Source organism: Gorilla gorilla, chromosome 12, assembly GCF_029281585.2.
Source record: "Gorilla gorilla gorilla isolate KB3781 chromosome 12, NHGRI_mGorGor1-v2.1_pri, whole genome shotgun sequence".
NCBI lineage: Eukaryota > Metazoa > Chordata > Mammalia > Primates > Hominidae > Gorilla > Gorilla gorilla.
Window position 1 is genome coordinate 68898752 of NC_073236.2, and position 15523 is coordinate 68914274.

Sequence of the window (15523 nt, forward strand, 5' to 3'; positions counted from 1 at the left end):
TGGAGTTTTTTTTTCCCCCATTACTCCATTTCATATGCTTCTTTGAACTGGGCATATTTGTCTCTTGTGCTCATCACCTTGCAATTTATTTGCTTATGTCTGTCTTTCCTACCAGACTATGAGCTGCTTGGTGCAAGGACTGTGAGTTATTCATCACTGTGGCCCTATGCCTGGTAGAGCATCAGTACCTAGAAGGCACTCAGCCTGTATTTGTCGGGTGAATGGATGGGTGGATGGATGATGAGAGTCTTACAAGAGAAATGGGATAGCTTTGGGACAAGATGGTTAATGTATCCATGTAACAGACCCCCAGAGAAGACAACAAATGGCCTCTTCCTGAAAGCTCAGGCTTCTGAGGACGGGAGTAAGCCAGACAAGGTATCTAGTCAGGAATAGGGAAGTTGGGATGATATGGTGACCTGCTGTGGGACTGACTTCCTGTTTCCTCTAGATAAGAGCCCTTGGAGAGACAGGCAGCCAGAAGCACCTGTGCTCCCAGGATAAGGGTGAGCACTCAGGATGACTGTGGAGAGGGAGGCCCCTGATGCGCACTTCACTGTGGACAAACAGAACATCTCCCTCTGGCCCCGAGGCAAGCCACATCGCTGCTGAGAACCTGCTCCGTGTTCTGTGTGCAAACCTGCCCTTTGCTGCTCCTTCAACACACATTTTCTTCTTCTTCCAACAGAGCCTCCTCCCAAGTCCGGTCCATCTCTGGTCCCAGGGAAAACACCCACAGTCCGTGCTGCATTAATCTGCCTGACGCTGGTCCTGGTCGCCTCCGTCCTGCTGCAGGCCATCCTTTGTAAGTCCTCATGTTTCATCGTCTGGGCTTAGCCCCTCTCTGTGGCCAGCCGGCTCCCTCCAGATCGAGACCACTTCCCTGCTCTCCGGGTTTCTCCTGCCTGTGGCTTTTTCATTTGTCTCCTTCCTCCTCTTTCCATGTGCAGTAACAGGGTGTGCCGCCCCCGGTACGGTGAGCTGATGCTCTTTCCCTCCCAATTTCTGGGAGATTATTGGGATTAGCATTTGCACATTGGTGCTCAAGGATACATTCTTTTGTCCTCAGGAAACATTCATCTAGTTTTTCATCCTGTGCTATTTTCTCCCCGTCCACCCCGCCACCAATCTGAGCTCTGCTCCTTGGATCTAGAGCCTTGTGGACAGTCCTTGACAGTGCAATGTCTCCTGACCCTGTGAAGGACCGAGCCTCATGTGTCATTGGCCCCAACTCACCAGATAGAGAGCCTGGCCAACGAGCCAACAGATCTCCATGACTCAGTCCCCTCTCACCAGGACTCGTTGGTGCTGTCTTCATTCTCCTGTCCCTGTGAAGATCACATCTAGGGAGGCTTCCTGCTCATTTGATGTTGCATGGTTTATCTTTCTTCCTTTTCTGGCTCTGTCAGGCTTCATGGCCTTTGCTGCTGGCAGAGCCTTCTTCCTCCTGCCAGGGCTCCAGGAAGCAGAGCAAGGGGACCCAAGAAGCTGTTGGGTTTTTTTTCTCCCTCTGTGGCCTCGGGACATATTTGGTCTTAGACTTGTAGGCTCTGAGCAGAGTCCCCCTTGCCCCATCCTAGACCCCTGGCCTCTAGCATGGCATTTTCCTCAGGGCTCGCCTTTGAGCTTCTTGGTTTATCTTTGATCCTCTCTCTGGTACCCAGGCCTGGGACCTGAGCAGAATGTGAAAGTGGGTGGGGCAAGGGAAGGGGAGAAACAGTTTTGTAATCTCCTCTTCCATGTTCTCTGGAGAAGCCACTTCCAGATTAGTGGCTGGTTCTTCCCATGGTCACAGAGGGGCCCATGGACAGATGTGGGGGAGTGGTGCTGTCCTAGCAGATGGCCACTGCAGGGGTTTCTGAAAACAGAGGGATGGCAACCAAGGGGTGGGGTCTAGGGGGAATCAAGTTCTGGGGAGAGTGACGGGGCTCATGGAGGGCACCCTTTATCAAATGTTCCCTGAACACTCAGAAAATTCAGGAATGGTTTCTAATTCCTGCTTCTGCTTGCCTGTGAAATCTTTTCACAGAGAGCCTGTGTTTCATCAATCTCCCCATTATCTGTATCCACCTATGTTCCTGGCACATGGTAGGTGCCCATTGCACGTTTGTTGTATGTTAATGAATGATTGGAGGGTTGGGGTGGCCCATTGGACTGTCTTGGTTCTTTGGGAAGCTTCAGCCTGTTCCTTCCCTTCCTTTGATCAACCTGACAACACCCCCACTCCTGTCCCTGGGGCTCCCCTCAGCTGACCTCCTGACTTTCTCAATCCCAGATCCCCGGTTTATGGGCACCATATCAGATGTAAAGACCAATGTCCAGTTGCTGAAAGGTCGTGTGGACAACATCAGCACCCTGGATTCTGAAATTAAAAAGAATAGCGACGGCATGGAGGCAGCTGGCGTTCAGATCCAGATGGTGAATGTGAGCCTGGGTTATGTGCGTTCTCAGTTCCTGAAGTTAAAAACCAGTGTGGAGAAGGCCAACGCACAGATCCAGATCTTAACAAGAAGTTGGGAAGAAGTCAGTACCTTAAATGCCCAAATCCCAGAGTTAAAAAGTGATTTGGAGAAAGCCAGTGCTTTAAATACAAAGATCCGGGCACTCCAGGGCAGCTTGGAGAATATGAGCAAGTTGCTCAAACGACAAAGTAAGTGACTCAGAAAATTACATTGAAGCTGACCAGCAGCCCATGGGATCTTACCTGTCCCAGACCTGAGGCCATTGGGCTGGTGGGTTGGGGAGGAGAGTGGGGGCAAAAGAGGGACAGCCATGGGCTAGGAAGTTAAGGAGAGAGGGCTTGAGTTGGGGAGGACTTAGGGGCTGTTAGGAGAAAAGAGACCAGGGTCCAGCTAGAGCTCCCACACAAAAGTGCAGAATGTAAAAGCATTAGGGGATGTCCACCCTGGCCCACACCTAGTCATTTCCCTTCAAATTCCTTTCTAGAGTCCAGGGGCTCAGCCACTTGTCATGGCTGATGGAGGGTTGCTTCCTCATCATGGGGAAGACACTCTTTGTCCAACCTCTTGCATTATAACCTCTCCAGTCCCAGAGACTCTATTAGTCTCTGTCTGACTTTCAGGATTTGAAAGAGTGTCCCTAATCCCCTATACAAGGACGCAAGGACACCAGAGCACAGCTCCATTTGCTGCTGTCTCTGAGACCTCATTCAAGTGCCCCCACCAAGCCAGCATCCCAAGAAATCAAAAATACCAGAGTTCACTTTTACCTCTTGTTCTCTAGATGATATTCTACAGGTGGTTTCTCAAGGCTGGAAGTACTTCAAAGGGAACTTCTATTACTTTTCTCTCATTCCAAAGACCTGGTATAGTGCCGAGCAGTTCTGTGTGTCCAGGAATTCACACCTGACCTCGGTGACCTCAGAGAGTGAGCAGGTGAGTGCTGTGCCTATGGGCTCTGTGAAGGGGGCGTATGAACACTGGGCCAGAGAAGATGGGCAAGATTATACTGTGTGAACAAAAATCCCCAAATATTGATGACCTAATGAAGAAGGATTAGTTCTCAGTACCATGTCGAATAAGGGCCGGCAAGGGGGCTGTGCTCACTGTGGCTACTCAAGGACCCAGGCCAAGGAGTCTTCATCTTAACATGTCTCCACAATTGCTGGGGCAGGAAAAGGGAACTTGACATATTGTGCAAAGCTTCCGCCCAGATTTAACATACCTCATTTTTGCTTACATTTCACTAGCTTAAGTTATGTTAATTAAGTTAAGTAAGCTTTGCAGTACTCCTGGATTTGGAGGATCCTGGATTCCAGTACTCCTGGAACAGGGCAGAGAGGATCTACTTTCCATGTGCCCAGAAAAAAAGAAATATTTGTGAACAGCCTTAATGATTCCACATGACTCAAGAAGTCTCCTGCCTGGTGAGGCAGAAATTGGGCAGGCCCTTTTCATCTGGGAGGTGGGATAGCAGAGCAGGTCAGAGCCTGGGCTCTGGCGTAGTTCTAGAGCCCGAACCTTGCCATCTAACTAGTCCTAGCAGCTTGGGTGGAATACCCAACTTCACTGGGCAAACTTCACTGGCCCTCACTTGATGAAACATGCATGGTGATGGCACCTGCCTCAGAGGAAAGAAGTGAATGCATATGGACGACTCAGCACAGTGCCGTATGTGGATTCAGGGGTCATTTAATTCAGGTGTTATCATATGAACCATTCTCTTGCGGTCCGTGCTCTGGAGTTCAGCTGAGGCCTTCCTGTGCTTCAGCACCTGCTTCCTGAGTGGCAGAAAGGCTTGAGTCCTGAGCTTGTTAGCTGCAGAGCAGGGACACATCATAATCTGGAAGATGAAATCTGGGCTCCGGGCAAGGGCAGGAAGAGGCTTGAGAGGCCAGTTTGTGCAGCGCATCTGTGGGTCAGGGCTGTCACTGAGCGCAGGTGAAGAACACCCAGAGACAGGTGATCAAGCTCCAAGTGTGGCCACACCTCTGCTTATCCTGTCTTTCCTACAGGAGTTTCTGTATAAAACAGCGGGGGGACTCATCTACTGGATTGGCCTGACTAAAGCAGGGATGGAAGGGGACTGGTCCTGGGTGGATGACACGCCATTCAACAAGGTCCAAAGTGCGAGGTAAGCCCCTGGAGCCCTCCCTGCCAGCCTGACTTTCCCCGGCCATGGCCAGGGCATGAAGGGAGTGGGGGCGATGTTCCCCATGAGACAGGGTTTCTGATTCTTCCCTGTCTTAGGGTGACAGGAACATTGCAACCAAGATCGAGCGCAACCCTGTCACTAACTGGCTGTGGACCTAAGCCCTCCACGCCCTCTGGGGTTTGGCAACAAGGCCTTCTACCTGGCCAGCTTCAGGGATCTTGTCATGAGTCTAGGTCTTCACAGTGTGGGTTTGTGTAGGGACTTGAGAGTGGTGGGTTGGTTTGACCTGGACTTGGGGCGTGTGAAAGCTTAGAGATAGAAGTCTCACCAGTCCCCTTCCTCTGAGGCTTGGGTGCAGACATTTGCTATGCCATTCCCTAGGACTAAAGCTGGGGTTGAGTTAACTCATTTCTTCACTGGAAATAGGTTCTTTTTGATTTTCCACTTTGTAAATCCATCTTTTCCCCCCTCTTGGTAGGTTCTGGATTCCAGGTGAGCCCAACAATGCTGGGAACAATGAACACTGTGGCAATATAAAGGCTCCCTCACTTCAGGCCTGGAATGATGCCCCATGTGACAAAACGTTTCTTTTCATTTGTAAACGACCCTATGTCCCATCAGAACCATGACAGGACAGGCTCCCAAGCTCACTCTTTGAGCTCCAACGCTTGTTAAACATGAGGAAATGCCTCTTTCTTCCCCAGACTCCAGGATGACTTTGCACGTTAATTTTTCTTGCTTCAAAATTGTCCCACAGTGGCATTCTGGAGTCCGTCTGTCTTGGCTGGAAATTCTCTGACCTCTTGGAGGCAGCTGGAATGGAAAGGAGAATTCAGGTTAAAGTGGGAGGGGTGAGTAGAGAGGATTTAGAAGTTCCAATTGCCCTGCTGAGGAGGATCAAGACCCATAATCTGGCACAACACCCTGGGGTTTTCCACTCTTTCAGAGAAGCCTCAGCTTCGTCACATCAAAGTTACTCCAGAGCAACCAAGCAATTCTCCTGATATTGTCATCCAGGGCTTTTCTTGGCTAAACCCCCTAGAATTTCCATGTCTCTGCTTAGCTGTGCTGGCAGCTAGCAGCTGGCTGTGTTTGCAGTGCAAATAGCTCTGTTCTTGGAAATCCTGCTCATGGTATGTCCCCAGTGGTTTCTTCATCCACATCATCTAAAGCCTGAACCCGTTCTTCTCTGGTTCAAGTCAGCGGCTGACACGGACTTGTATCTCCTTCAGAGCTCGGCTGGCACCCAGCCTCCCTTCTCCTTCCACTCCCTTAGTACACTGGAGTGCCGAGCCCTGCCTTCCGCCCAGCATCCATCCAGCCTCTGTCCTCACCTCTCTGGCACCTCCTCCTCCTTCTGCATTTCCTGTCTTCCTGTGTCTTGTGCATGGGAAGCAGCCTTCAGTGCCTTCATGAATTCACCTTCCAGCTTCCTCAGAATAAAATGCTGCCTGGGTCAAGGACTCACTCCATGTGCACTTTTTCATTTCTGGTTGTCCAGGTGAATATGTGGGAAAGGCAGTCTCCTCTGGTGGACATGAAGTTCTAGGGTATCCTCAGGAAACATCTGGGGAGTCAAAAATAACAAGGACTGGGGAAGTTCCAGCCCTGGAAATGCCACAAAATGTGACCAGTACTTATCTCTAGTTTTTATTAAAGTAGAGCAAGGTCTCCAATGTCACGATCTTGGTGATCTTTCTTCTTGTTCACTGGACAATCTTCTAGTCTCTAGCTCAATTCCCAAGAACAAGTCTCAGCAGGTTCCCCACTCTTCACAGAGACCCAGTTCCACAGGCATCAGTTCCAAATCCCAAGTCCAGTGGCTGAAGCGGGAATCCAGGCAGCAGCCACCACAGAGAGGAGGGGAGGGTGGAGTGAGCACAGGTCTTCATTAGGGTCCTCAGGAAAAGATGCTTCCTTAAATAACTGTAACCAGCAGTGTGCTGTTCTGGGTACAAATGGGTCACAGCTGAGGGCACAGGCTTGCATTGTAAGACCTGAAATACCACGTGCTGCTGTGACATTTTATGCCTCACAGGGCCCCAAAGACCTAACCCTGAGTTCCCTGCCTCTCACCAGATATATCCTTGCCCTTGGTCCCCACCTGGCTAATTCCCTATCATCTGGACCAGCTGCACGCCACCCAGTTTTCTACTTAATGGGTTTCACTTCTCTGCCAGCCTGAGAAACTATTCAAACAAGCCAATCACATCCTCCTACAGGAACCCGGGGCATCTCATCCTTTTGTTACTACAAGGCCTGCCTCCCACAGCCCTGGCTGGTTCACTCTGCTCCTGAGGGTGACCCCGTGTAGCCCTGTGTGGCTTATGATATCTTTCCCCAGTAGACTGTATTTGTGACTAGTAAACTGCTGCCAGTCTCACCTGCACAGTGTCAAATGTCGTGTTTTGGCCATCTTGTCCTATTTAGGGCAGGGGATCCCTCCCTCACCAATGGAGGAAATGGGAGGTGACAAGAACAAGGCTGGTCGGGGATCTCTGGTTGGTTTTGGCAAAGAGATGAGCTGGGAAAATCAGACCATTTCTCTGGGAAAGAATTTGAACCAGGAAATAGCAAGAGGATGAGGCTGTTAACAAAAGGAAGTTGAGCTGGAAGGCACTGAGTTAAGAGAAAGGCTGGAGGGGCCGTCACGTGGCATTGGAAGAAACTAGCAACGAGCAGAAGCTATGAGGCAGAGGAAAGACATGAATGCAGGCCGGGCATGGTGGCTCATGCCTATAATCCCAGCACTTTGGGAGGCTGAAGTGGGTGGGTCACCTGAGGTCAAGAGTTTGAGACAGGCTGGCCAACATGGTGAAACCCCATCTCTACTAAAAATAAAAAAATTAGCCGGGCATGGTGGTGGGCACCTGTAATTCCAACTACTTGGGAGACTGAGGCAGGAGAATCACTTGAACCTGGGAGGCAGAGGTTGCAGTGAGCTGAGATCCCACCACTGCACTCCAGCCTGGGCAACAGGGCAAGACTTTGTTTCAAAAAAAAAGAAGTGACTGCAGAGAATTATAGTTGGCAGAGAAAAGAGAACGGCTCAGAGGAGTTGCAATGGAGGTCCCGGAGGGCAGCCTGAGGGGCTCCGGCTGCTCCCGTTCCCAGGGCTGCCTCAGATCCTCCCAGTCCTTCTGATCCTCCTGGTTTCTGTGCATGGGGACCTTACGAGGCTGTGCTCCTGACCCCAACCATTGCTTTTTCTTGAAACTGAAAGAGCCTGAGTCAGTGAGGATGTGTTTTTATCTGGAGTCTGTGCCCCAGCCTGAACCCAACAAGTGCAGCATTGCCTTGGCTTCCTCCCTTGAGAAAGCTGGGACACCTGTCGCTTTGCTTTGTCTTGTGACCTTGGCTCCCTCCCCCACTGTATGCATGCCTTGCTTCTCCAGGGAGGTCGCTACATGGGCACCTGCCCTTCTGCTGGCAGTGCGGCCTCACCCAGGAAGTCCCACCATTGATAGTGCTCTAGTCCTGTCTCTAGCAGGTCTTGGGGTGTTATCAATACCTGGGCAGCTCCTCGTATCATGGACGCCGCAGTATTTCTTGTGAAATTCTGGGGATTTTTCCATTGTCAGGTGAAAAGTTGGGAGCCAGGGACAGGTGAGAACTTTTTCTCAGTCAACTTGGGTATTTATTGTATTACATTAGTTGTTTTCTTTCTTTTTTTTGTCTGATTTGGCTGGCTAACAATGCTTGACATGCCCTCTTTCAATGTTGCAATAAAATACTCTTGAAAAATTTATCCTTTTGTGTTTGAATATAAAAGAAGAGAAAAAAATACTTGAATCACCCCCACTGAACAACTAGTCCTAATGCTCGTGAACATGTACTATAATATTTTATTTTTCTGTTTTTATGCTTTATTGATCTATCTATCTATTGAATAACTTCATTTTCTCTTTCTTTGTCGTTCTCTCTCGCTTTCTCTTTCTCTCTCTCCTCTTTTTCTCATATTGTATGAGCTATGCTTTCTTTGCTTTAATTTTCCCAGTGCTTTGGAAGATAAGCCATTATTTGGGTGGGGTGTGTGTGTGTGTGTGCGCGCGCGCACACGTGTGTAGTTGCCTAGCACTTCCCCTTTTTCTTACAAAGCACCCTGGCTTCTGGGATTATTGGCATTATTCCTGGCATTGTCGCCCTGGTTGGGGCTGGGCCCTGAGCATGGGGGCTGCCATTGGCTCCCTTGGTGACCCCACCTGGCCAGGGCTCCAGGTAGCCCCCGGCAGGGCAATGTGTTGCCTCCCTCAGAGATTTCAGGCCCTCCTTTCTCTCTACCTGTCTGTTCCCATCCCAGACCTCCAAGAGCCTCCCCTCCTATCTGTCCCAAGGCAACTTTCTTTTTTTTTCAGGTCTCAGAATGAATCTCTGTTTTTGGGGGAGAAAACACAGGCTACCCAATTTATGATAAACTCAGTGTGTTTTCAAAAAGGAAACTTTTATTGTTCTATGGGAGCCTAAAGCGAAAGGATTTCGTAAGGCTTCCTGAGGAAGAGGCACATAAGCTGAGCCTTGAGAGATGAGCAGAATTTAGGCAGAGTGGGATGGGGACACAGACGAGGAAAGAGAGAGGAAACAGAAAATGCAGAGAAGGAGTGTGACAGGCCTGAGGCACCAAGAGAAGTCCAGTCTAGCTGGAGTGTGGTGTGAGGTGAAGCAGGGGACAGGCAGCTCTTGGAGGGCCTTCAAAGCCGGAGGAGGGGTTTTGGATTTTATGTGAAGAACAAGGAGGAAACATTGAAGTGTTTTAGGCAGATGAGTGACATCTGTTTTTGACTTAGTGTTGAAGAAGCGTGACAAATGATTTGTTACATTTGAAAGCTTAAATGCTTCCAGGAATAACAAGATCTACAGACATGCAATAGAATTATGTCACTGGAAAACATTTGTCACACTCTTGTGGTTCTTCCTTTATCCTGAACAGCTTCTTGGTTTAGGTATCTTCCTGTATTTTGAGTTCACCTTCTCAGCTTAGAAGTAGAACTAGCACTTACAGCCTTCCTTGCAGAAAAGTGCAGGCATGAGGCTACATGCTTTGGGAGGCCCTTTGGGAGCCAAGGCAGGAGGATCACTTGAGGCCAGGAGTTGAAGATCTGCTTGGTCAACCCAGTGGGACCCCGTCTCCACAAAAAATACAAAAAAAATTAGCTGGGTGTGGTAGTACGGACTTGTAATCCTAGCTCTTGGGAGGCTGAGGTGGGAGGATTGCTTGGGCTCAAGAGATTGAGGCTGCAGTGAGCCATGATCACACCACTGCACTCTAGCCTGGGCTACAGAGCAAGACCCTGTTTTAATTTAATTTAATTTAATTATTTATTTATTTTTAAAGTGCAGTCATGTAACCCAGGGACCACTGGTCAGATTCAACCATGTGAGACCTTTGATTTGTCCTGGTGGTTTTTCAGAGCTTAGACTAGATTTAGTGCTGCCGTTCTTGGAGCATTCCTCCTGCCAGCATAGACTCTAAAGCTTGACTCTGGTCTTCTGAGATTCCATAATTACTACTTATGTCTTTTTTTAATTTGGTTTTTTTGAGACAGGGCCTCCCTTTGCCACCCAGGTTGGAGTACAGTGGCACAATCACAGCTCACTGCAACCTTGAACTCCTGGGTTTAACCAATCCTCCTGCCTTAGCCTCCTGAGTACCTGGAACCTCAGGTGTGCACCACCATGCCCAGCTAATTTTTTTTTAATTTTAGTAGAGATGAGGTCTTGCTATGTTGCCCAGGCTGGCTTCAAACTCCTGAGCTCAGGTGATCCTCCTGCCTCAGCTTCCTAAAGTGCTCAGATTACAGGTGTGAGTTGCCATACCCAGCCATCCCTAATATCTTTTAAATACCTTTTTAGGCTGGGCTCAGTGGCTCATGCCTGTGTTCACAGAGCACAGAACTCAAGGAGAATCACTTGATCACAAGAGTTTGAGGCCAGCCTGGGCAACATAGGGAGACCCTGTCTCTAAAAAAAAATACAAAACTTAGCCGTGTGTGGTGGCGTGTGCCTGTAGTCCCAGCAAATCAAGAGGCTGAGGTGGGAGAATTGCTTGAACCTGGGAGGTCAAGGCTGCAGTGAGCTGTAATCACGCCACTGTACTCCAGCCTGGGTAATAGAGTGAGACCCTGTCTCAAAAATTTTTTTTAAAAACTTTATATTATAGAATAGTTTCAGCTTTACAGAAAAATTGTGAAGATAATACAGAGAGTTTCTATATACCCACCCTTTCCCATTTCCCCTATTGTTAACATCTTATATTAGTATGGTACATTTGTCACAATTAATGAGCCAATATTTAACTGAAGTCCATACTTTAATCAGATTTCCTTGGTTTTCCCCTAACATCCTTTTTCTCTCCTAGGATCCCATCCAGAATACCACGTTACATTTAGCCATCATGTCTCCTTGGGATCCTCTTGGCTGTGACATTTTCTCAGTCTTTCCTTGTTTTTGAAGACTTTGACAGTTTTGAGGAGCCCACTGGTCAGGTACTTTGTAGATTGTCCCTTAAATGGAATTTGTCTGGTGTTTTTCTCATGATTAGACTGGGGTACTGAGTTTCAGGAGGAAGACCATGGAGATAAAGGGCCGTTCTCATCACATCCTATGAAGGGTACATACCATCAATAGAATTCATTACTGTTGGTGTTGACCTTGATCTCCAGGCTGGGGTAGTGTTTGCCAAGTTTATTGACTCCAGAGTTACTCTTTTCTCCCTTTTCCTGTACTGAACTTTTTGGAAGGAAGTCACTATATGCAGTTCACACTGAAAGAGTAGGAAGTTACACTCTACTTTTCTCAGAATGGGATATTTACATAAAATATTTGGACATTTTCTGCCCTAGAGACTTATCTATTTGTTTACTTACTCAGACATTCATTTATGTCAGTATGGACTCACAGATATTTCTCTTACACTTTGGGTTATAATCCAATACTACTTTATTTGTTTTTTTGTTTTGTTTTTGCTCAAATTGCTCTGGCTTTGGCCATTGGGAGCTCCTTCATTGGTTCCTGTGTCATTTTGACATACTTCCCTCAGTTTTTTTTTTTTTTTTTTTTTTGGTAACTAAGCATTTCCTTACTTTCTGGTACTACAAGATGCTCCAGGCTCATCTTGAGTATTTCCTGCCCCAGTTCTAGAGTCAGCCATTTCTCTAATGAGCCCTGGTTTCCATTTTTTGGAGAATGGTGTTAGAAACCAAAACCTGGGTGCTGTGTGGCTGTTGCTATTAGAACATCATTGCCTCTCCCAGCTGAGAGAGCTAAGTAATATTTGTGTGTACACCTATTTTTTTTTGAAAAGATCATTATGCTTGCACCATGGTGACAGGACTTGAGAGGGGGTAAGAGGAGACGCAGGGAGAACAGTTAGGAGATGAATGGAATAAAAGCCAGGTGAGATGGTAGTTTGCATTCAGGCCTGTAAATGTGATGAATTGTCGTTGCTGTATTTTGTAGGGTGTAAAATCAGGACACTTTGTACTGCTGAATACAAGTGCTCACATCATGTCAAGAAGCTGTCCCTACTATTAAATAAAATGTCCTGGATTAAAAAATAAAAAAAAGAATCCGCCTCTCTCCCTCTCCTGGCTCTGGCTCCCTCTGGTTTGGCTTTAGGCCCAAGTAGACTCTTTTTTTTTTTTTTTTTTTTGGAGTCTTGCTCTGTCACCCAGGCTGGAGTGCAGTGGCGCAGTCTCGGCTCACTGCCACCTCCGCCTCCCAGGTTCAATTGATTCTCCTGCCTCAGCCTCCCGAGTAGCTGGGATTACAGTCACCTGCCACCACGCCCAGTTAGTTTTTGTATTTTTAATAGAGACAAGGGTTTCATCATGTTGGCCAGGCTGGTCTTGAACTCTTGGCCTCAAGTGATCCACCTGCCTCGGCCTCACAAAGTGCTGGTATTGCAGGCATGAGCCACTGTGCCTGGCCAGTTCTTGTATTAATGCCCATTTGTTTTTGTCTGGCCAGAGAACAGAGAGCCTCTCAGTGAAGACATAGCAACCCCCTGGTTTTTCTCCCCTGCTGGTAGATGGTGTTCCTGTGGGAAATAGAAGAGCTGGGGCCCGGAGGGTGGGTGGGGAGGCCAGGGAAGAACTATGCCCCTCTCCTGGCCCAGACTCTGACCTTCCAGTTGGGCAAGGGATCCGTAGAGTTCTGCCTTCGGGGTTCCCTCAGCTCTCAGGCCTCAGGAGGAAATAGGTCCTGAGTAGGGCCAGCCTGGGCCCTTCCTGTGTATGGGGAAACAGAAACTAAGAAAAGCCCTTTCTTTTCAGCCACCAGCCCTGGGTGTCTGATGGGCCTCTAGGGAGGCACTTCCAGCAGCTTCCATCCCATTCTATGTGGCGGAGAAGGAGTCTGGCAGACACCACTGGGGTCTCAGGCAGCGCTGTAGATAGTCCAGAAATGGGTGCCTTCACCCTTCATTCCTGCTGTGCCCTCCTCTCTAAGGTCAGTTTTCAACAAACAGGAGGTAAAAGGCAGCAAATGGTGGCTCTGCACTCTACACATTGGGCCCCTAACACTGCACAGTTCAACACACACACACACACACACACAAACACACACACCCCCACCATCATGAACTGGGTGTGGGCAACCGCTCCCTTCCTGCCTGCAGATCCCCTACCCACGGGGCGACTTGCTTGCCGGGTTGACATCAGCCACGCATGGCACAGGCTCCTCCTGGGCCAAAGCTGTTCTCCTGGCCCGGCCTCAGAGGAGGCACGTTCCATGTGGCTTCTCCACCTTTGTGGTGGGTCTGCAGTGTTGTTAGTCGGCAGCTGGGGACCTATAAGAGGCTGACCCCAGGATCTGTGCAAAAGACATGAGAATGGGACATACGAACAGAGGGTGAAAGTAGCAAAGAAACAACACAACATGGATGGAACAAGCCATTTGCAAGGTTGTGAGTTTGTTTAAGAGTTGCTATGATGGTGTAATATGTAATTAGACTTTCCAAAGTGAAAGAAAATGTGATTTATTTCAAAAAGATTGTGACCGTTTGAAGTAATGGAGACAAGAAGGAACCAAAGAACAGGAATCTGCTGGTAACCCCAGCACTGGCTTTTAGAGGGGTTCCTTGACCAGCCATGGGAATATTGGTTCTGTTCAGCTGGTAACCCCTGTGGCAGGGACAGGGACATCACGCTTGCACAGCTCCATGGCACTGTCCACTGGGATGCCTCATGCCTTCTCTTCTAATGCTAGGCCCACCCAGCAGCAGGAACCCCCTGAAGCAGTATCTGTTCCTCCTGGAAGGGATAGGGCTCATTGAAAGCCACACATTGGCCCCAGCCTGCTCCATCAGATTCTTTTGAGTTAGTCTTGAGAACCTGGTCACCTCAGGAGGCATGGATCCAATCAGCTGAAGTTGGGGCCTGCTTGGTATTTTCTGACACCAAATGTGTGCTTTTTCCTGACACCAGCCGATTCTCTGACACCCGCTGGGCATCCAACAATTCAAACGGATTCTAACACTAACTTCCAGAGTTAGCACAGATCTCACAGGGTAAGGCCTCAGTCCCACAAGACTGCCCCCCTTCAGATGCTAGCTACAAGTGAGGTAGTGACCCCACTTCTGCCTGGTCAACTACAAATTTGGGGGTTCTGGCTAGGCAAGGTGGCTCATGCCTGTAGTCCCAGCACTTTGGGAGGCTGAGGTGGGAGGATCACTTGAAGCCGGGAGTTCCAGACCAGCCTGGGGAATAAAAAGAGATCCCATCTCTACAAAAAAATAAAAATAAAAAATTAGCCAGGTATGTTGGCACACACCTGTAGTCCCAGTTATGCTGGGGTTATGCTGGATGTGACAGAGGCTGGGATGTTGGGGCTGAGAACTGAGGATCACTTGTGTCCAGGAGTTCAAGGCTGCATCGACTTATGATTGTACCACTGCACTCCAGCCTGAGTGACAGAGGGAGACCCTGTCTCAAACAAAAAATTAGGGGGTTTCTGCAACAACCTCTCAGTTTTCATAATTCACTAGAACAATTCACAGAACTCAGAAAAACACTGTACTTACTATTCTTTTCTTGTAAAGGACAAAAACAGCCTGATAAAGAGGTACACAGGGCAAGGCCCAGTGGGGTCCCAAGTGCAGGAGACTCTGTCTCTGTGGAGTCAGGGCATGACACCCTCCTGGCATGTGGATCACCAATCCCTAAGCTCCTTGAATCTCATTTTTTAAGAGTCGTTATAGCCCAGACCCCAGGCCATCTCCCATACCTGGAGGTCTGGGAGTAGGGAATGGGAGTGGGTGGCTGAAAGTCCCAATCTTCCAAAGTCTAATCCCATGTTTGGTCTTTCTGGGACCAGCCTCCAGCCTGAAATTATCTAAGGGTCCACCCTGTGTCACCTCATTAGCATAAACCCAAGTGTAGTCCTAAGGGGCTTATTATGAATAACAAAAAACACTCCTGTCACCCAGGAAACTCTAAGGGTTTTAGGAGTTCTGTGTCAGGAACTGAGATGAAGACCAGATAGATTTTTTACAGAGTTGTCCCTTGGTATCTGCAGGGGATTTGTTCCAGGACCCCCATGGGTACCAAAGTCCACAGATGCTCAAGTCCCTTGTACAAAATCATGTAGTATTTTTATATAACCTCCGCACATCCTCCTGTATACTATAATTCAGTTGTGAGTCCCCAAGTGGCTGGTCACCCCGCTTCCTCCTTTGACCTGCAAATATCGGCCGCACTGACCTGGCCCCTCTTTTACCTGACTCCTTTTACTTAAGAGGTTCTGGGGCTAGAATTAAAGGTCAGCCATAGTCATAAGGATGTTTTCTGTGCAAAGCTGAGACCCCCTTCCTAGGTGCCAGTCCCAGCCCCCAGAGAAGAAGAGGTGTGTTTGGGGTTATGCTGGATGCAGCAGAGGCTGGGATGATGGGGCTGAGAACTGACGGGAAGGTGCT

The 15523-nt window shown here is 48.6% G+C and overlaps 1 protein-coding gene across 1 annotated transcript; it reads left to right on the top strand.

Moving 5' to 3' along the window:
- The first annotated feature begins 519 nt into the window (after positions 1-519).
- Positions 520-6082, top strand: CD207 (CD207 molecule). Its single transcript, XM_004029382.5, has 6 exons — positions 520-592; positions 689-805; positions 2276-2650; positions 3244-3395; positions 4475-4593; positions 5093-6082. The coding sequence occupies exons 1-6, from the start codon at positions 520-522 to the stop codon at positions 5241-5243; spliced, it is 987 nt and encodes a 328-aa protein (XP_004029431.1). The 3' UTR covers positions 5244-6082.
- The last annotated feature ends 9441 nt before the right edge of the window (positions 6083-15523 follow it).